This window comes from Sorex fumeus, unplaced genomic scaffold (genome assembly GCF_029834395.1).
Source record: "Sorex fumeus unplaced genomic scaffold, SorFum_2.1 ptg000037l, whole genome shotgun sequence".
NCBI lineage: Eukaryota > Metazoa > Chordata > Mammalia > Eulipotyphla > Soricidae > Sorex > Sorex fumeus.
Window position 1 is genome coordinate 38,769,926 of NW_026606094.1, and position 15,578 is coordinate 38,785,503.

At 42.7% G+C, this 15,578-nt stretch overlaps 1 protein-coding gene across 2 annotated transcripts in view; it reads right to left on the reverse strand.

Annotated features, from left to right (window-relative positions):
* Nucleotides 1–778: 778 nt before the first annotated feature.
* Nucleotides 779–15,578, reverse strand: part of LOC130027426 (ATP-dependent translocase ABCB1) — a 107,015-nt gene continuing 92,215 nt past the window's right edge. For both annotated transcript variants that reach the window (XM_056118194.1, XM_056118193.1), the window contains exons 25-28: nucleotides 15,065–15,262; nucleotides 6,458–6,664; nucleotides 3,117–3,263; nucleotides 779–1,415 (exon numbers count right to left, since the gene is read on the reverse strand). In XM_056118194.1, the coding sequence (XP_055974169.1) occupies nucleotides 1,209–1,415; nucleotides 3,117–3,263; nucleotides 6,458–6,664; nucleotides 15,065–15,262 (759 nt within the window). In that variant the 3' untranslated portion in view covers nucleotides 779–1,208. The remainder of the gene's footprint in view (nucleotides 1,416–3,116; nucleotides 3,264–6,457; nucleotides 6,665–15,064; nucleotides 15,263–15,578) is intronic.

Below are 15,578 nucleotides of genomic sequence, written 5' to 3' on the forward strand. Positions count from 1 at the left end.
AGGCTCATCTCAGGTCCCTTGTATATAATAAAGATGCTATAGCTTCTACACAGACATTTTTGTCTATGAATGGTTGCTACCAAATTAACTGCTATAGATGAGGAAAGGAAAAAAGAAGCATGTTTTATCACACTGTGGTGATGACAACACTTCTCAAGATATCTTTTTAACCTACATTTCTTTCAATATTGAGATCGTGCACTATTACAATCCTTATATATTTCTTCGGTGGTAATTACCCAGTCATATCCTTTACCTATTTTTTCTTGGGAATGATGAACTTTTAATTTTTAAATGGTTTATTAAGGATGTCACAGAAAGACTGACTTTGAAAGAGACAAATTCTTGGGAAAAGAGATACATTATCAAAATTAGTAAGTATATGTTTTTTTGTTTTGTTTTGTTGCTTTTTGGGTCACACCCAGCGATGCACAGGGGTTATTCCTGGCTCTGCACTCAGGAATTACTCCTGGCAGTGCTTGGGGGGACCATATTGGATGCTGGAAATTAAACCCAGGTTGGCCACATGCAAGGCAAATGCCCTACCCGCTGTTCTATCACCCCAGCCACAGTAAGTATATTTTTCAAGTCTAAGCCCTTTACAAGAGCAATGAAAATTATTTAATAAACATTAGAATAAAAACTTCATAATTATGTATCTTCTGCCCCACCCTAAATCTCCCAAATCGTGCATTGGCCCAGAGGTCAGTGTGAACCATCTTAACATGGAAATGCAAAAAATCAGGAGCAGCAAGATCAAGAAATGATAGGCAACATCTCAATTTGGAGAGCAGATTTATTTACAGGTCTTTCAGACAAGAAAACTCAAGTCATATGAAAACCTAGTTTTATTCTAGGCAATTTGTTGCAAACATGTAATTTCTTTTTGCCACTTCTATCTTCTTTTAGCAAGATACTTTGCAAATAAAAACATTGAAAACAAAAATTATACATTTTTATTAACAAAATCTATTCTGAATTATTCTGTAAATTTTTTAATGCGATGAAAACCATTATTTTAAACCTTTCGATGATACTTCTTTCAGTTCCTTTAATTATGAAGTTCCTGCAGACTCTGAAATTGATGATCTTCAGTTGTGGCAGGAAAGGTTAAACTAACTACATAGTTTTTTCCAGCAAGCACTTGCTTTCATGCCATACTTTAATGTAAGTATTATAAAATGTTGAAGAGCTCATGAGGCCACAATTCACAAGCGCTTTGCTCCAGTCTGAACACTGACCATGGAATAGTAGATGCCTTTCTGTGCCAGCAGCTGTTGGTGTGTGCCCTGCTCCTTGATCCGACCGTTCTGGAACACCACGATGAGGTCTGCATTCTGGATGGTGGACAGGCGGTGGGCAATCACAATGCAGGTGCGGCCTTCTCTGGCTTTGTCCAGGGCTTCCTGGACAATCTGTTTAATAATAAATGATTAATTCTGGAAAATTTAGCTCTTTCTCTCCAATTCTTCCTCCAGAATAAGCCTCAAAGCCTCATGATCTCTCCAATGTGTTCTTAACAATGGAGTTGGTAAAAAGTAAAATTTATGACAATAAATATGGTTTGGACAACATTTACACATATTTCCTGGTGTGTCCAGCCTACACTGTTCGATGCAGCCCACTATTAGTGTTTTCTGCAAGTTTAGAAAGTCTGAGCACAGGCCACACAGAATCTTTCTGAATTTTTGCATTTTAAAGATAGAGACCATCTCAGAATTAATTTTCCTTCTAGATACTTGAGTACTGAACAATCTCTTGAACAAAAAATGATTATTATTGGCTTAATGTTCTGTTACTTTTTTTTTTTTGGCCTTCTGGGCAGCATCCGGTGGTGATCAGGGGTTGCTCCTGGCTCTGCACTCAGAATTAGCTCTGGCAGTGCTCAGGAGACCATATGAGATGCCAGGGATCAAACCTGGGTCAGCCCTATGCAAGGCAACTGCTCTACCTGCTTCAATCTGGTTCTGTCATATTTTATTTCCTTTATTTTTTAATTTAAAATTTAAAAAATTTTTGGCTTTTTGGGTCACACCTGGTGATGCTCAGGGGTTACTCCTGGCACTTGCACTCGGGAATTACTCCTGGCGGTGCTTGGGGGACCATATGGGATGCTAGGGATCGAACCTGGATTGTGTATGTACAAGGCAAGTACCCTACCCACTGCACTATCGTTCCAGCCTCTATGAAATTTTAATACTGTGCTGCCCTCCCGCTTTGTCACAGACTTTTGGAGAAACTGCAGCAGAAATAGTAAATCCACCTCTGAAATGAAGCTTATTGGGTAGAAACACAGTGATCCAGGGTAATCTGCGACAGCATACCTGCTACAAGACTAACTTGCTTTGTTTCATCTTGGCTCTCTTGAGTAATAGCTACAGGAAGCTATTGTTCAAATTCCCTTAAAAACGGACACATTACAATCAATTTGTCTGTTTTAATTTCCTTTTGTACTGTGTGTGTTATTCCAAACTGTTAAATACATTAAGGCACTGTGATTTGCAAAAGTTATTCATAATTAAGTTTTAGACATATAATTCCAACTCCTGTCCCACCATGAGTGTTGACTTCCACCAGTGATCTTAGGTTCCTTCCCATCTCCACAGTCTGTCTCTTTGACAGGAACATTTTTAAGGTTTGTTCTTAAAAAATGTGCTTGGGTCTCCTGCTTAGAGTGTGGTTGGTCCTTTGGCTTATACATATACATATAACACCATTCTACACATTGTTATGCTGAGGCCCTTGCCCCCCTGCCTCTGTCATCTAGAACCATTGCCTCTTCAAGCATGGATGAGCTGAATTAAAATTTTTACCTTTTCCAGGCTGAGGGCAGTACAGGGTTTAGGATGCATGCAAGGCATCCTGACACCAGAGGACCTCACTAGCCATGCTGGGCAGCGTCCCTGATCCACCTACTCTTCTACTCGCAGCATCACCAGGTATGGTCCTGGAGACCACTGAGCACCTCTGAGGTGACCCAGCTGTCCCCAGCACAATAGGACCCAAGCAGCCATTGCACTTGAACTGCCAACCCAGTAGGCTATCATGGTTAATGTGTGATCCTCAGGACCACATGATGACTCCCTCCAAATTAGTAACTAAATTTAAAGTTTTACCTTTTCACTTTCAGTATCCAGAGCAGATGTTGCTTCATCCAAAAGCAAAATGTGAGGGTGTCGAACCAGTGCTCGTGCTATGGCAATGCGCTGTTTCTGGCCTCCAGAGAGCTGAGTGCCTTTGTCTCCCACTCGGGTGTCATATTTCTGTAAACAGAGTTGTGTTAGAGTCAACCATGAAATCCTTCAAAAAGTTTTTTTGGGGGTCAGAGAGATAGTACAGCAGGTATTGCAACTGCCTGGCACATAATCAAGCCTGGTTGGATCCCTGACACTCCATATAATCCCCCAGCACTGTCAAGAGTGATCCCGGGCCATCACTGGTTGTGGAGTCAAAATGTACACTTCTGCATCCCTGCCAGCAAAAGAAAGAAGTTTGCTTATAGAAAATTGAGTAACTACTTCATAAACACATGTAAAGTTTAGGTTCAGAAACTACGAATTAGTCATACAGAATTATTTTAAAAATCTGGTGGCATTTTTATCAGGGAGAACACAGTTGCAATGCTAGTCTCTTCCAGTCTTCTGGTTTCATTATATTTGGGACAAAGACTGGTAGGAGGAAGGAACTCAGACTTGAACAGGCCAAGCAGAATAAAAGGACTGAAGCTCATTTTATTTATAACCAGCAGGTGACGCCCTCTGCATTATCTTAACATGAGAAAGGGCAGTAACTCTTGGACGAGGGACTTTGTGTGTCTTTTTATAAAACTATTTCCAAAGCAAACACTTTAAAAAATGCTAAAAATTTCTATGTTGATATCCAACTCCAAAGGATGAAATTTTAAGAAAAATTTAAGAAAGATTTTCCAAAGTTTTCATATGGTGCTCCCACAGTAGCTAACCGTCAGTGTCTACTCAGTCTGGTGATAGGAACAGGGGCTAAGAAGTATGCAGAGGAGAGCAAAATGGGATGTGACCACATGTGGGACCAAGAAAGCAATACTTACTTATTACTGTCAGGCCCTGACTGAGTGAAATTGTAGTTGAACTCTGAATTCAGATCCTGACACTCAGAGTTTTGAGTTTAAATTTTATGTTCTATTTAAAGGACCTCACTCAATATCCAGGCTATTTTCACTCTGGGCGCCCCAGAGGGGGGGTGGGTGAGAGTGCTCCCTGCCCCAAGGGACCCTGCCCCGGCCAGCCGACCTCCATTACCCAACTGCTGCCACATTTCAGGCTGCTTTCTGGGACACATCATAAGACACTTCCTACGCATTTTCCATAATTACCATACCATATTTGATGGAGTTCAGACATTAGGCAACAAATCATAGAGAAATGTATATATACATATATATGTATATATATGTATATATATATATATATATATATATATATATATGTATATCTTGGAGAGCCCAGCAAGCTACTGAGAGTATCCCACCCACACGGGCAGAGCCTGGCAATCTACCCGTGGTGTATTCAATATGCCAAAAACAGTAATGATAACAGGTCTCATTCCCCTGACCCTGAAAGAGCCTCCAATCGTTGGGAAAGACGAGTAAGGAGAGGTTGCTAAAATCTCAGGGCTGGGAGGAATAGAGATGTTCCTGGCTCCCATTTGAGTAAATCAACGAACAACAGGATGGCAGTGATACAGTGACAATGGGTTGCCTATTTTATTGACACATCTGGTCTCTCTAGTTTTGGGGTACTAGGCTGTCCACCTGCAGTTGGAGTGACAACTCCAAAGAAAGTCCCAGCAGATGCTGAAGCCTGGTTTCACCCACTTGGAAGTGACACCATTTAGAAAGCAGGGACAGAGAAATGTGTCCTGTGCAAGTACAGGGCCACCCGGCTGCACAGAGACAGTACTGAACCCCTGTCAAGCAGGTAAAGGCTGGATAAGGTTCTTGCCAGGTCATGGAAACTTTAGTATGAATCACAAAGAGAAATGGGTCCTGGGTCAGGTACCAGGACCTCAGGGATTTTGCCAACGCTTTCCTTTTTAGAAACTGAAGAGAATCACTGTGCCTACAGGTGTGCAGACGTAGACTCTACTATTGTTTAACAGAAACCAGGAGCCAGAAGGGTCAGCTTCCTGGGGTGGACAAGTGACAGATGGGCAAGGCAGACTGGATAAGCTAGTTAATCATTACTCTCTGGGTTTGCCTTTGTGATAATGAACTGCCAGTTCAGTGGGACTCAGAATGTAGCCTGCATCAGTGTCAACCAGGGCTAGTAATGCACGGGTTGCTGAATTCCACTTCTAAAGCCTCAGATTTAACAGGTTGAGACAGAGCATAAAAACTGCATTTCTACCAAGTTGCCAGGTGAGGCTGAAGCACCCATCTATGCCCATAGTCTGCAAACTATAGGGAAAGAAGCTTTATGTATTAAGCGGTCTAGCCTTGGGGTGGGCTGTGTCCATGAGCAGGTTAAGAGGGTAAAGAAGGGGCGGGGGATCATGCCTTCCTGGAGTCTGTATGCAGTGGTAGCTGTTGTTTGAAGAAAACTAAGGAAAAGGAAATCTCAGGAAAAAAGTAAGAGTTTCCCTGGTATGGCCGTCCTTCCCATGAAGAGATTGCCTCCCCACTAGCTGGAGGCTACTGAGATCTATGTTTTATGGGAAGTTCATTACAACAAAGAACATAAAGGTAATAATGGAGGGCTAGTATAGCTAGGTCAATATGCACTTGAAGGTCTTATGAGAGAATCCAGGGATGCAGTTCAGCAGTAGAGCACTTGACCTTCATGTGTTAGGCTCCAAGATTCATTCTCAGCAGTACAGTGCAAACACACACACACACACACACACACACACACACACACACACACACCAACCCACATAAAAACAGACAAATACAAAAATAAAGAACTTAAGGGAAAGCAAGCAGTTCTGCTGCTCTAACTTCCATGGAGAAATTCAGAGGACATCCACGGACCATAGTCCAGGAAGTCCCCGAGATGGTTTCAACAACTGACCCTGTAGAGTTTGGCTCCCATAAGTTGGAAAGTGGTGAGATAATCTGGTGCCACAAGTCAATTCACTGTCTTCCTCATTCTGTGAAAGGAGGTTTGAGGCTGTGGGGACAGCCGTGAGGTGGCTGAGGAAAAAATAGCAAGCTGGTAATCTGCTTTTTGCCAGTCCTGCTTGCATCCTAGACTTGGAGGGGAAGAATCCCAGATATACTCATTTTCTGTCAGGTTTGCTTATAGGGAGTGTCCATCAGACACCATCAAATGGGAATAGGAAAAGATATCAGGTAACTTTGAGGGGAAGGCTGCATTTTCAGTGTTCATTGCTCTTCTTCTCTAGGAAACCAACCCTTCAGAAATCAAAGTAGAGACCAGGGAGGTTCAGCCTCCTGGACACCTATGATGGAGAGACTCACAGCAGGCAGTGTCTCAATGAAGGGATGGATGTTGGCCTCCTTGGCCGCCTGCACAATTTCTTCCATTGGCACAACACGGCTGTTGTCTCCATAGGCAATGTTCTCAGCAATGCTGCAGTCAAACAGGATGGGTTCCTGGGACACGATACCCAGGTGTGCTCGGAGCCACTGGACATTCAGGTGCTTAATTTCCTCACCATCGACTAGCTGAAAAACAAAGGTTCATAGATCAATTTCAGAACCACCACATTTTAAATTTAGCAGAACTAATATCATTATTTCATATACAAAAATTGCCAAGTTATTGCAGAATTTATGTTTTATTTTTTTAGTTTAACCTGTCAACATTAATGGAATAAGATCTGAATGAAGTGCTTTGAAGAACAATTTTGTTCCAGTGTCTTAAACTCAGTTTTCTGATAGTGCTACAATCTGATAGGTCGAATATTGCCCAATCACCCCCAAGATATCATGTTCTAATCAATGAGGTGGGTAAACATGTTATTCAAAGGGGAATTAAGGTAGCAGATGTAACTGAGGTTGCCAGTTAATTGATTTCAAAATGAAGGGTTATCCTGGATTATACAGGTGGACACAATGTAATTACAAAGGTTCTTTGCTGTGGAAAGAGGTAGGAGAGTGAGCACTGCAAGTGTGAGATGAGAAAATCTTTGCCAAACAGTGCTGGCTTGGAGGGTGAAGAGTCAGAAAAACAACAGAAGAAATGGAAGCATCTCCCAGAGCCTCCCTACCTCCCCTCTCCAAAAGCAAAAAAACAAAACAAAACAAAACAAAACAAACAAAAAACAAAACACCACAGCTCTGCTATCTCCTTGATTTTAGCCGGGGAAGATCCATTTTAGAAATCTGACCTCTGGAAATTGGAAGGATAATAAATTTATGTTATTTTAAGCCACTGGATTTGTGGTAATTTGGTATATTAGTTACAGGAAACTAATATGATACAGGATTATAGCTTGGCATCCTTATCTTAATTGTCAGTTTTCCATAGGAAGAGTAGTTAAAATTAGAGTTGAAGTAACTACTTTGACCACATGAAAGGTGTATCAGTAAGGTTTGGGATCCCATTTGAATTAGGATCAGGTATTTGAGAACCAGATGCCACAATTAAATTAAGCAGGAGTGAGTGTGATTGCAGTTATCTCCACAAAGTTGTTAATCTTGGAAAATTACATTCATTTCTTAGTCTCTTTGTGAGTAAAATAGAAATGATAATAATTCCTAAATTCATAGAATGAAGGATTACATGAGATCATGAGTGAACCCTGTTTAGCACAGTGCTGGGCAGTCTGTGCTGAGGATTGATGATTGCTCATTCTGTGGGGTTACATACCTAGAACCGGCAGCGGGCTGAGTGGAAGGCTGTCTACCACAGAGTAAAAGAAGCAGTGAGAGCAGGGACAAGGCCCTTTACTCTGAGTAACCTAACTCCCTGAATTAGCTTGCAGAATCTGGGGGAGTGTGCCCCTGACTGAAAAAAATCATTCTCTGATGCAAGTAAGTTTGCCAGAAAGATCTACCATGCAAAGAGAACTGTCCTCAGGTTGACAGAGCTGTTTACTCCCTCCATAGATGATTAGGTTTAGGGTTTTTCTAATTAATGATGGTGGCATCTACTCTGTACCCTGTGCAACGTGGTGGGATGCTGGGCAGAGCAAGGTAAAATCTTTGCTACAGGAAGCCAGCTTCAGTCTTTGAAGCTGGCCAGCTGAGGAACTGGAAGCAGAGACAAGACCTTATTAGTAGTAAGTACCGTTGCCATGGAGACCATTCTGTACTTCTATGCTCCAGGCTTCCCGATAGTGTTAACTGAAGACAGAAAGCAGCAGGCAGAGACACGCAGGAAAGGAAAAACCACAAAAAGATGTGGCAAAAGAACATATCTCATTGGATGCAATGCAATGCTTACAAAAGGAAATTTAGAAAAAGGAGAGGTTGTGCTTATACCCAAGAGGAAAATTAGTGAGACATTGCCTAACATAATCAGACGTATTTGAAGGATTCCAGCAAGTTTTGATGAGCTGCTCTACCACACTGCATGCGGCCTCTTCATTCCTACAGGATACACTAGAAATACACTAACTGAAGAATCCCTTTTCTAGGGGAAAATAGGGATGGATACTAGTTTCAACTGTAATAAAGAATCTAAGCAGACCTTGTTTGTTGAGAGCTGGATTGTAAACTGAGGGAAAAAAGACCCCCGGCGGGTCAGTGGAAACAGCTTAAAAGAAACTGGTCACCTTGGGATTTGGACGTGACAGCCAAGGTTTCTGGAAGTACAGGGAAGTCGGGGGGCTGGGGAGAGATAGTCCAACCAGACCCTGAGAAAGCCTGGAGATTTCAGTTACCAAATGCACACATCTGAATTTTCAGCAGATTATACCTTGGTGAGGTCTCTGTCCTGAGATGGTGGAGTCTGACTGGGGGCATGGCAGTGATTTTGGACTGTGGAAGCAAGGGGCTGCTGGGGTCTCTGCTTGGGTGTGCACCAGGCTGACCCGCCCCCCTCCAATTTACCCCATCTGTTCAGCCAGTTAAAAAGCTATTGGAGCCTTACTTTCCTGATAAAGATACTGAATGCCCTGAACAAACAAGATTATGTCTTACTACGTAATGCACAAAAGGAAAAGGAGAGGGAAAAAGAAGAAAAATGCCTGCCAGAGGCAGGCTAGGGGTGGGGGGTGAGTGTTGGGAGATGATGGGAGGGAACAGGGAGACACTGGTGCTGGGAAATGTACACTGGTGGAGGGATGGGTGTTGGATCATTTTATCACTGAAATTTAATCATGAACAGCTTTGTAATGGTTTATTTCATGGATATTCAATGAAAATTAAAAAATAATGTGGAGTTCATGTTTGCTTCAGTCATTTTAATCAGTGGCTGAATAAATAACAGTACTTCTACATTTAAAAAGAAAGAAACTAGCTAATTATATTAAGTAAACATACTGCTAAGAGTAATCAAGGTCTCACTGAAACAACCATGACCCTGATATAACTGTTAAATCACTGTTTCTTTATTAGCACAAATAATCAAATGTGTAATATATATCATTTTTCTATATTTTATTGGTACTTAGTTAAGCTACAGATAAAATACTGAACACTGAAGGCTGTAAAAATAATATAGATGCCTGCCTTGCATCTGGTCAACCTTGGTTTGATCCCTGGCACTGCAGATGGTTCCTCTGAGCACCACCAGGAGTAATTCCTTTGCTCATATACCAGGAGTAAGCCCTGAGCACTACTGGGTGTGGCCTCTCAAAAAAAATAATGAGCACATTTGGTGCACTCTTGTTTTAGGTTGGTAGGTGCAGAAATCCCCATCACTTAATCACTTAACTTCCCGTTAGTCGTCAATTTGCTCGAGCGGGCGCCAGTAACGTCTCCATTTGTCCCTGTCGCGTGCTAGTGTAGCCCAATGGCATCTGTTCGCTCCGGGAACATGAAGGGCCTCAAACCGATCGTTCATGATCTTGATGAAGAAGTCTGACCATCTGGTAGGTGGGCGGCCACACGGTCTTTTGACATCCCGTGGAATCCAGTCGGTAACAGCTCTAGTCCAGCGGTCGTCTTTAAATCTCATTACGTGACCAGCCCATCTGATTTTCGACACCTTGGCAAATGAGACAGCGTCCCTGATTCTTGATCGTCGATGGATGTCAGAACTCCGGATTCTTTCTCTCATTTGAGTGAAACGGGATATTCCAAGCATAGCTCTTTCTATTCTTCTTTGGGAGACCTGAATAGCGTTCTCATCTTGTTTGCGTAGGGCGCAGGTCTCTGAGGCATATGTTAATGCAGGAAGAACAGTGGAATCAAAGAGATGTGCCCGGAGCCGGAGGTTCTTCGTCCTCTTAGCTATTTCTTCGACGTTCTTGAAGGCGTTCCAAGCCGCTCTCTTCCTCCTGCGCAGCTCGGGTGCCAGGTCATTTGTCATGTTGACCTCTCGACCTAGGTACACATAGCTGTTGCATTCGGAAATGGTCGTTCCATTGAGAACAAATGGGGCGTCAGGAACGAGGCTGTTTCTCATAAACATTGTCTTTGTAAGATTCAGCTGTAGTCCTACCTTTCCACACTCACGGTCAAAGTCGGCCAGCATTTGTGCCGCTTGGCTGATGTTTGGTGTTATTAAAACGTCATCAGCAAAGCGGAGGTGGTGTAGTTGCCGACCATCTATCTTCACTCCCAGTCCTTCCCATTCCAGTCGTCGCATGATGTTCTCGAGGGTGGCACTGAAGAGTTTCGGTGAAATGGTATCACCCTGCCGCACCCCTCTCTTGACATCAACGATCACTTCTTTGTAGAATGGTGAGATCCTGGTAGTGAATCCGCAATAGAGCTCACGGAGGATCCTGATGTATTGGGCTTGAATGCCCTGATTGGCTAGGGCTTCAACGACCACTTCCATCTCAACAGAATCAAAGGCCTTCTTTAAATCAATGAACGTTAAACAGAGCGGTATCTTGAACTCCCGAGAAACCTCAATGAGCTTGGTTATCGTGTGGATATGGTCGATGGTGCTGAATCCTTTGCGGAACCCGGCTTGCTCACATGGTTGTCCTTCATCTAGTGTTCTGCCAATCCTATTTAGGATGACTCGAGTGAACAACTTGTAGATGACAGACAATAGGCAGATCGGGCGATAGTTGCCAATGTCATGGATGTCTCCCTTCTTGAACAGTAGTACGGTCCTGCTGGTTTTCCATTGGGATGGAACCTTGCATTCAGACAGGTAGCGAGTGAAGAGCTGAGCCAGTGTATTGATGAGTACTGACGGCAGGTTCTTCAGGTGTTCAGGTCTGACCTTGTCTGGGCCGGGTGCTGTTTGTTTCTTTACCAACGAAAATCCCCATATTATAAATAAAGGAGCAAAATTAAGTGATTTGTGCAAAGCTAAAGAGAACCTGGGGAAATTTGAACTGGATCTAAACACTCAGTCTGGGTTTTGACAGCACAATTTTCTCATAAATGAAAGAGATTTTCTTATCTCTCCCCTACTCCTTCTTATCTCTCCCAGTCTCTAGGAAGATGCTTCTAGGGTATCCCAGGCACCTGCTGGCTTATACTCAGACAAAGACAATATGCTTCTGACTGGATTCTAAAAGTAATAGAGGACTCTCATGGTGATATGTGAGATAGACTGGGCAGGGGAGAAAGGAAAGATTAAGACCAAAAGTGATTGGGGGTATGGTGCCACCAACAGGTCAGCCTGTACCTGTGGGGCAAGTGCATCAGCAGCCTTATGGTGCCTTCAGGCTTCCTGATATCCTAAAATTGCTACTGTGCCTTTGGCCATACCCCAACAACTTGGGACCAAGCTTACCAAGAAATTAAAAGGCCAAAAGCTAGGTATGTGAGAGCCACACTCCAAACTACCTTCGGCTCAGCTACACAAGCTTATTTATTGGCCTTATTTCAGAAACCTATAGATAAATCTCGAAAGAGATTAGAAAATAGTTGATCTAGGACCCATGTATGGCTGAACAGACTGGAGTCAATTGGAGGGGGGAACCTCCCAAGCAGAGCCCCCAGCAGCCACTTGCTTCCACAATCCATAATCACCGCCATACCCCTGACCTGACTCCATGTCTCAGGACAGACCTCACCAAGATATAATCTGCTGAAAACTCTGGTATGCGAGTTTTGTGACTGAAATCTCAAGGTTTTCTCAGAGTTGAGGTGGGCTACCTCCCCCCCCACTTCCCAATACACATGGAAGCACTGGCAGTCATCCTGATGAACCAATTCCAGTGCCATCCTGTAATTTTCTGAAAATTTTGTAATGTGGATCTTAGAGCACCAACAGCCTTGGCCCAGAGACACAGCAGTGAGTCCTAGAAGACACCACAGCACCAAAGATCTCTCTGGGCCCCATACCAAGCCAATTTCACTGGAGCACCCCGGATGGAGCAGGTGCAGTCTCCCGTCTGCTCCAGATGAAATCCTGGTGACCAAGAGCTTCCACAAGCAAGGCCCCCAGTATGTGGGTTCCAGAACTAAATTTCCAGGCTACATGGCGGCAGATGGCCTCGGATGTCCCTCCCCAGGTCCCCGCCCCCACAGCAGACTGGCTGTCATTCCCACAATTTGCCTCGGGTGCCACCTTAGCGCACAACAGCCCTGGCCTAGAGATTTCCGATTGAATCCCAAAATAGATTAGTGCCTTACAGAGATGTCTCTGGAACCCAAGCAGTTACAATCTAGAAATTTACATTTACAATCACGCTCTCATGCAAGCTCTCATGATATTCAAAATGATCAATGGAAAATAAATTATCTAGCATCTGCCCCTGGCAGGTAGGCTTGAATGGTGGTGGGAAAATTCAAGCAAAACTTAATGCCCCAAATTAGAAAGAAAGTACTGGGGAAACTGTCTGCCATAAAGGCAGGGTGAGGACTGGGAATGTTGGGGGGTGGGGTGGGGGGTTGGATATTGGTGGTGAAAAATGTGCACTGGTGGAGGGATGGGTGTTTCATTATTATATGGGTGAATCTCAAACATGCCGAATTCAACCAGCTTAATCAATGGCTGAACAAATAGCAGTACTCCTGCACTATTAAAAAAAAAAAAGACGGAAAGTGATTTCACGATGAAGTTAATGAAGTTAAGTTTCCAGACACTCAACTGCAGTACATGCCTTAAGTTAAACTCTATTCTAGGTGGGAGGAACTCAGAGAGCTGTAGTCAGGAAGCTTATCTGTGCAACCTCTGAGGATAACCTGTCTAAAAAAGCAAAAGACCAAAATCCTTAGGTATCCAATAGTTGATTGTGATTTTTTTTCTTTTGTACCTATATTATTCACTTTTTAACCTAATTTTGCATTCATAAATTTGTACTCTTTAAGCAGATTTCCAAATACCTATTTAACCTCCATTCTGTTCAATTTTTGTAGCTTCATTTTTCAGTCCTTTGTCTGGTCAATGGCTATGCTGACATCAGAATGGGTTTACTAAGGGTTATTCATTGGTATTCATGAAACTTGGCACATTTATGAATATTTATTAGGAATACTTCCAATAAATGTCTGGCTGCTGTGTACCACTGGCAGTATTTCAAATCTCTACAGCAAATACATAGGAGAGAAGATCCTATTCCTGCAATTGCCAAGGACACTTTGTTTTCAGTGGACCATCAGTATTGTCTTGAGATGGTTAGTGTTCTGTGCATTCAGCATTCATTTCCACAGTCTTTGTGTCTGTCCCGCCACTCTATCAAGTGACTGTAAGGTTAAAACCTATTTTCAAGACTCACTTCTGTTTCTGGATGTAATTGAGGATTCACCAGTGAGGAGCACTGTGCAAAATCAGGGAAGCACAAGACACTCCTCTATTAGAACCAACAGTGAGTGAGCACATGTGCTTCAAAGGATCCAATGCAGATTCTGATCCTATGCTTTCAGGTCTGGAGAGCTGGTCACACTGGAACAATACAATGCAATTTCATAGGATCCCAGCTGCATGCTGCCATTTGAATGTCTGGGAGTATTTGCCTTCACTTTATACTTCCTTTTCTCTGAGTCACCTGACTCCCTGTATGGTCTTGCAGAAGCTAGGGGAGTGCACCCGTGGCTGAAAAAGATCATTCTCTTATGCAGTTTGCCTGAAAAATCTGCTCTGCAAAGAGAACTCTGGCATTCAGATGATAGAGTTGTTCACTATCTCCATAGATGACTCGGTTTAGGGTTTTTCTAATTAGTGATGAGTTTAGATGAAGGCATCTACTTGGAAGCTAAGAAGAGTAGATACTTTCCATTTTCTTTATCCACTTTACAAATTAGTTGATCAATTTTTGCTCCCTAGAAGGTGTTTCAATAACCTCTCTTAATCAATGGCTAAATCCTATCCTGTGCTCTAGAAATGCTCAAGGTTCCTGAACATTTTCCCCCAAATGCTCCCTCCTCCTAGAGGCTACAGTGATTTTGCCTGTGATCTTTTAGATCTCTCCTAACTGAGCTTCAATTATCTTTTAACCATACCTCCATCATGCTAAACTGTTTTCTACCACCACTACTTCACTGAGAATACATAAAATGTCATATGTAGCCGACACTGGAGTAATTGCCAAGTCCTATAATATCTTTTTGGTTTACATCTTACCCCTAGTTCACTAGAGTGTTTATCACTGCTGTTTACCTTTTCCTTAAAAAATTCTTTTAGTTAAGGTAACCTCTGAAATATATTAGAAAGATTTAAATAATACATCATTATAAAGCAATATCTGTTTATAATAATTATACTCATTGCTAAAATTCTCCCTCAAACACCCCCCCAAACCCTCATCATTGGCTGACATTCATTTTTCTCAGTACCCCCTTTATTCAGAATCTTTCCAGCCATGTCAATGTGTAAATTGGAAGCTTTAAGGGAACGAAAATGGAGGTTTCAAAAGGGATGGTAGAGGGGCGGTGTTGAGAGAAAGAGAGGCTAGAACTGATGACTCAGAGAATGTTTCTTAGGATGTCAGAACTCTAACTGTTGCTTAAAGATTAGACGAGTGTGGCTTTCAGTTTAAAAATGAATATATTCAAGAACTCAGATGAGGAAAATCTGAAATGAACTGAAAATGAAAGTGTACTCACCACTGTTCCGGACAGAGGGTCATAGAACCGTTCCAGGAGCTGGACTACTGTGCTCTTCCCACAGCCACTGCTGCCCACCAGGGCCAGCGTCTGGCCCTTTTTCACCTGGAGGTTTAGCCCCTGCAGCACAGGGATGTCTGGTCGAGAGGGATAGTTGAAGACAACATCGTTGAATGTCACATTTCCTTCCAAAGTTTTCTAAAACCAAGACCGAAACAAATGATTTTTGACTGCTGCAATCTTTGGAAATACATTGTATGGACACTTATCTGCATGACTAATGGTGTCAGAACATGGTAAACTTGACTACAATTGGGCTTTGTTAATCATTGCCAGGGCTTAATAACCCTAAAAGGCCTGAAAGAGTTTATCTTTATAGCATGTATCATTCCTCCGTCCCTCTTGGAGAACTCAGCAAGCTACCAAGAGTATCCCACCCACACGGCAGAGCCTGGCAAGCTACCCATGGCGTATCTGATATGCCAAAAACAGTAACAACAAGTCTCGCAATGGA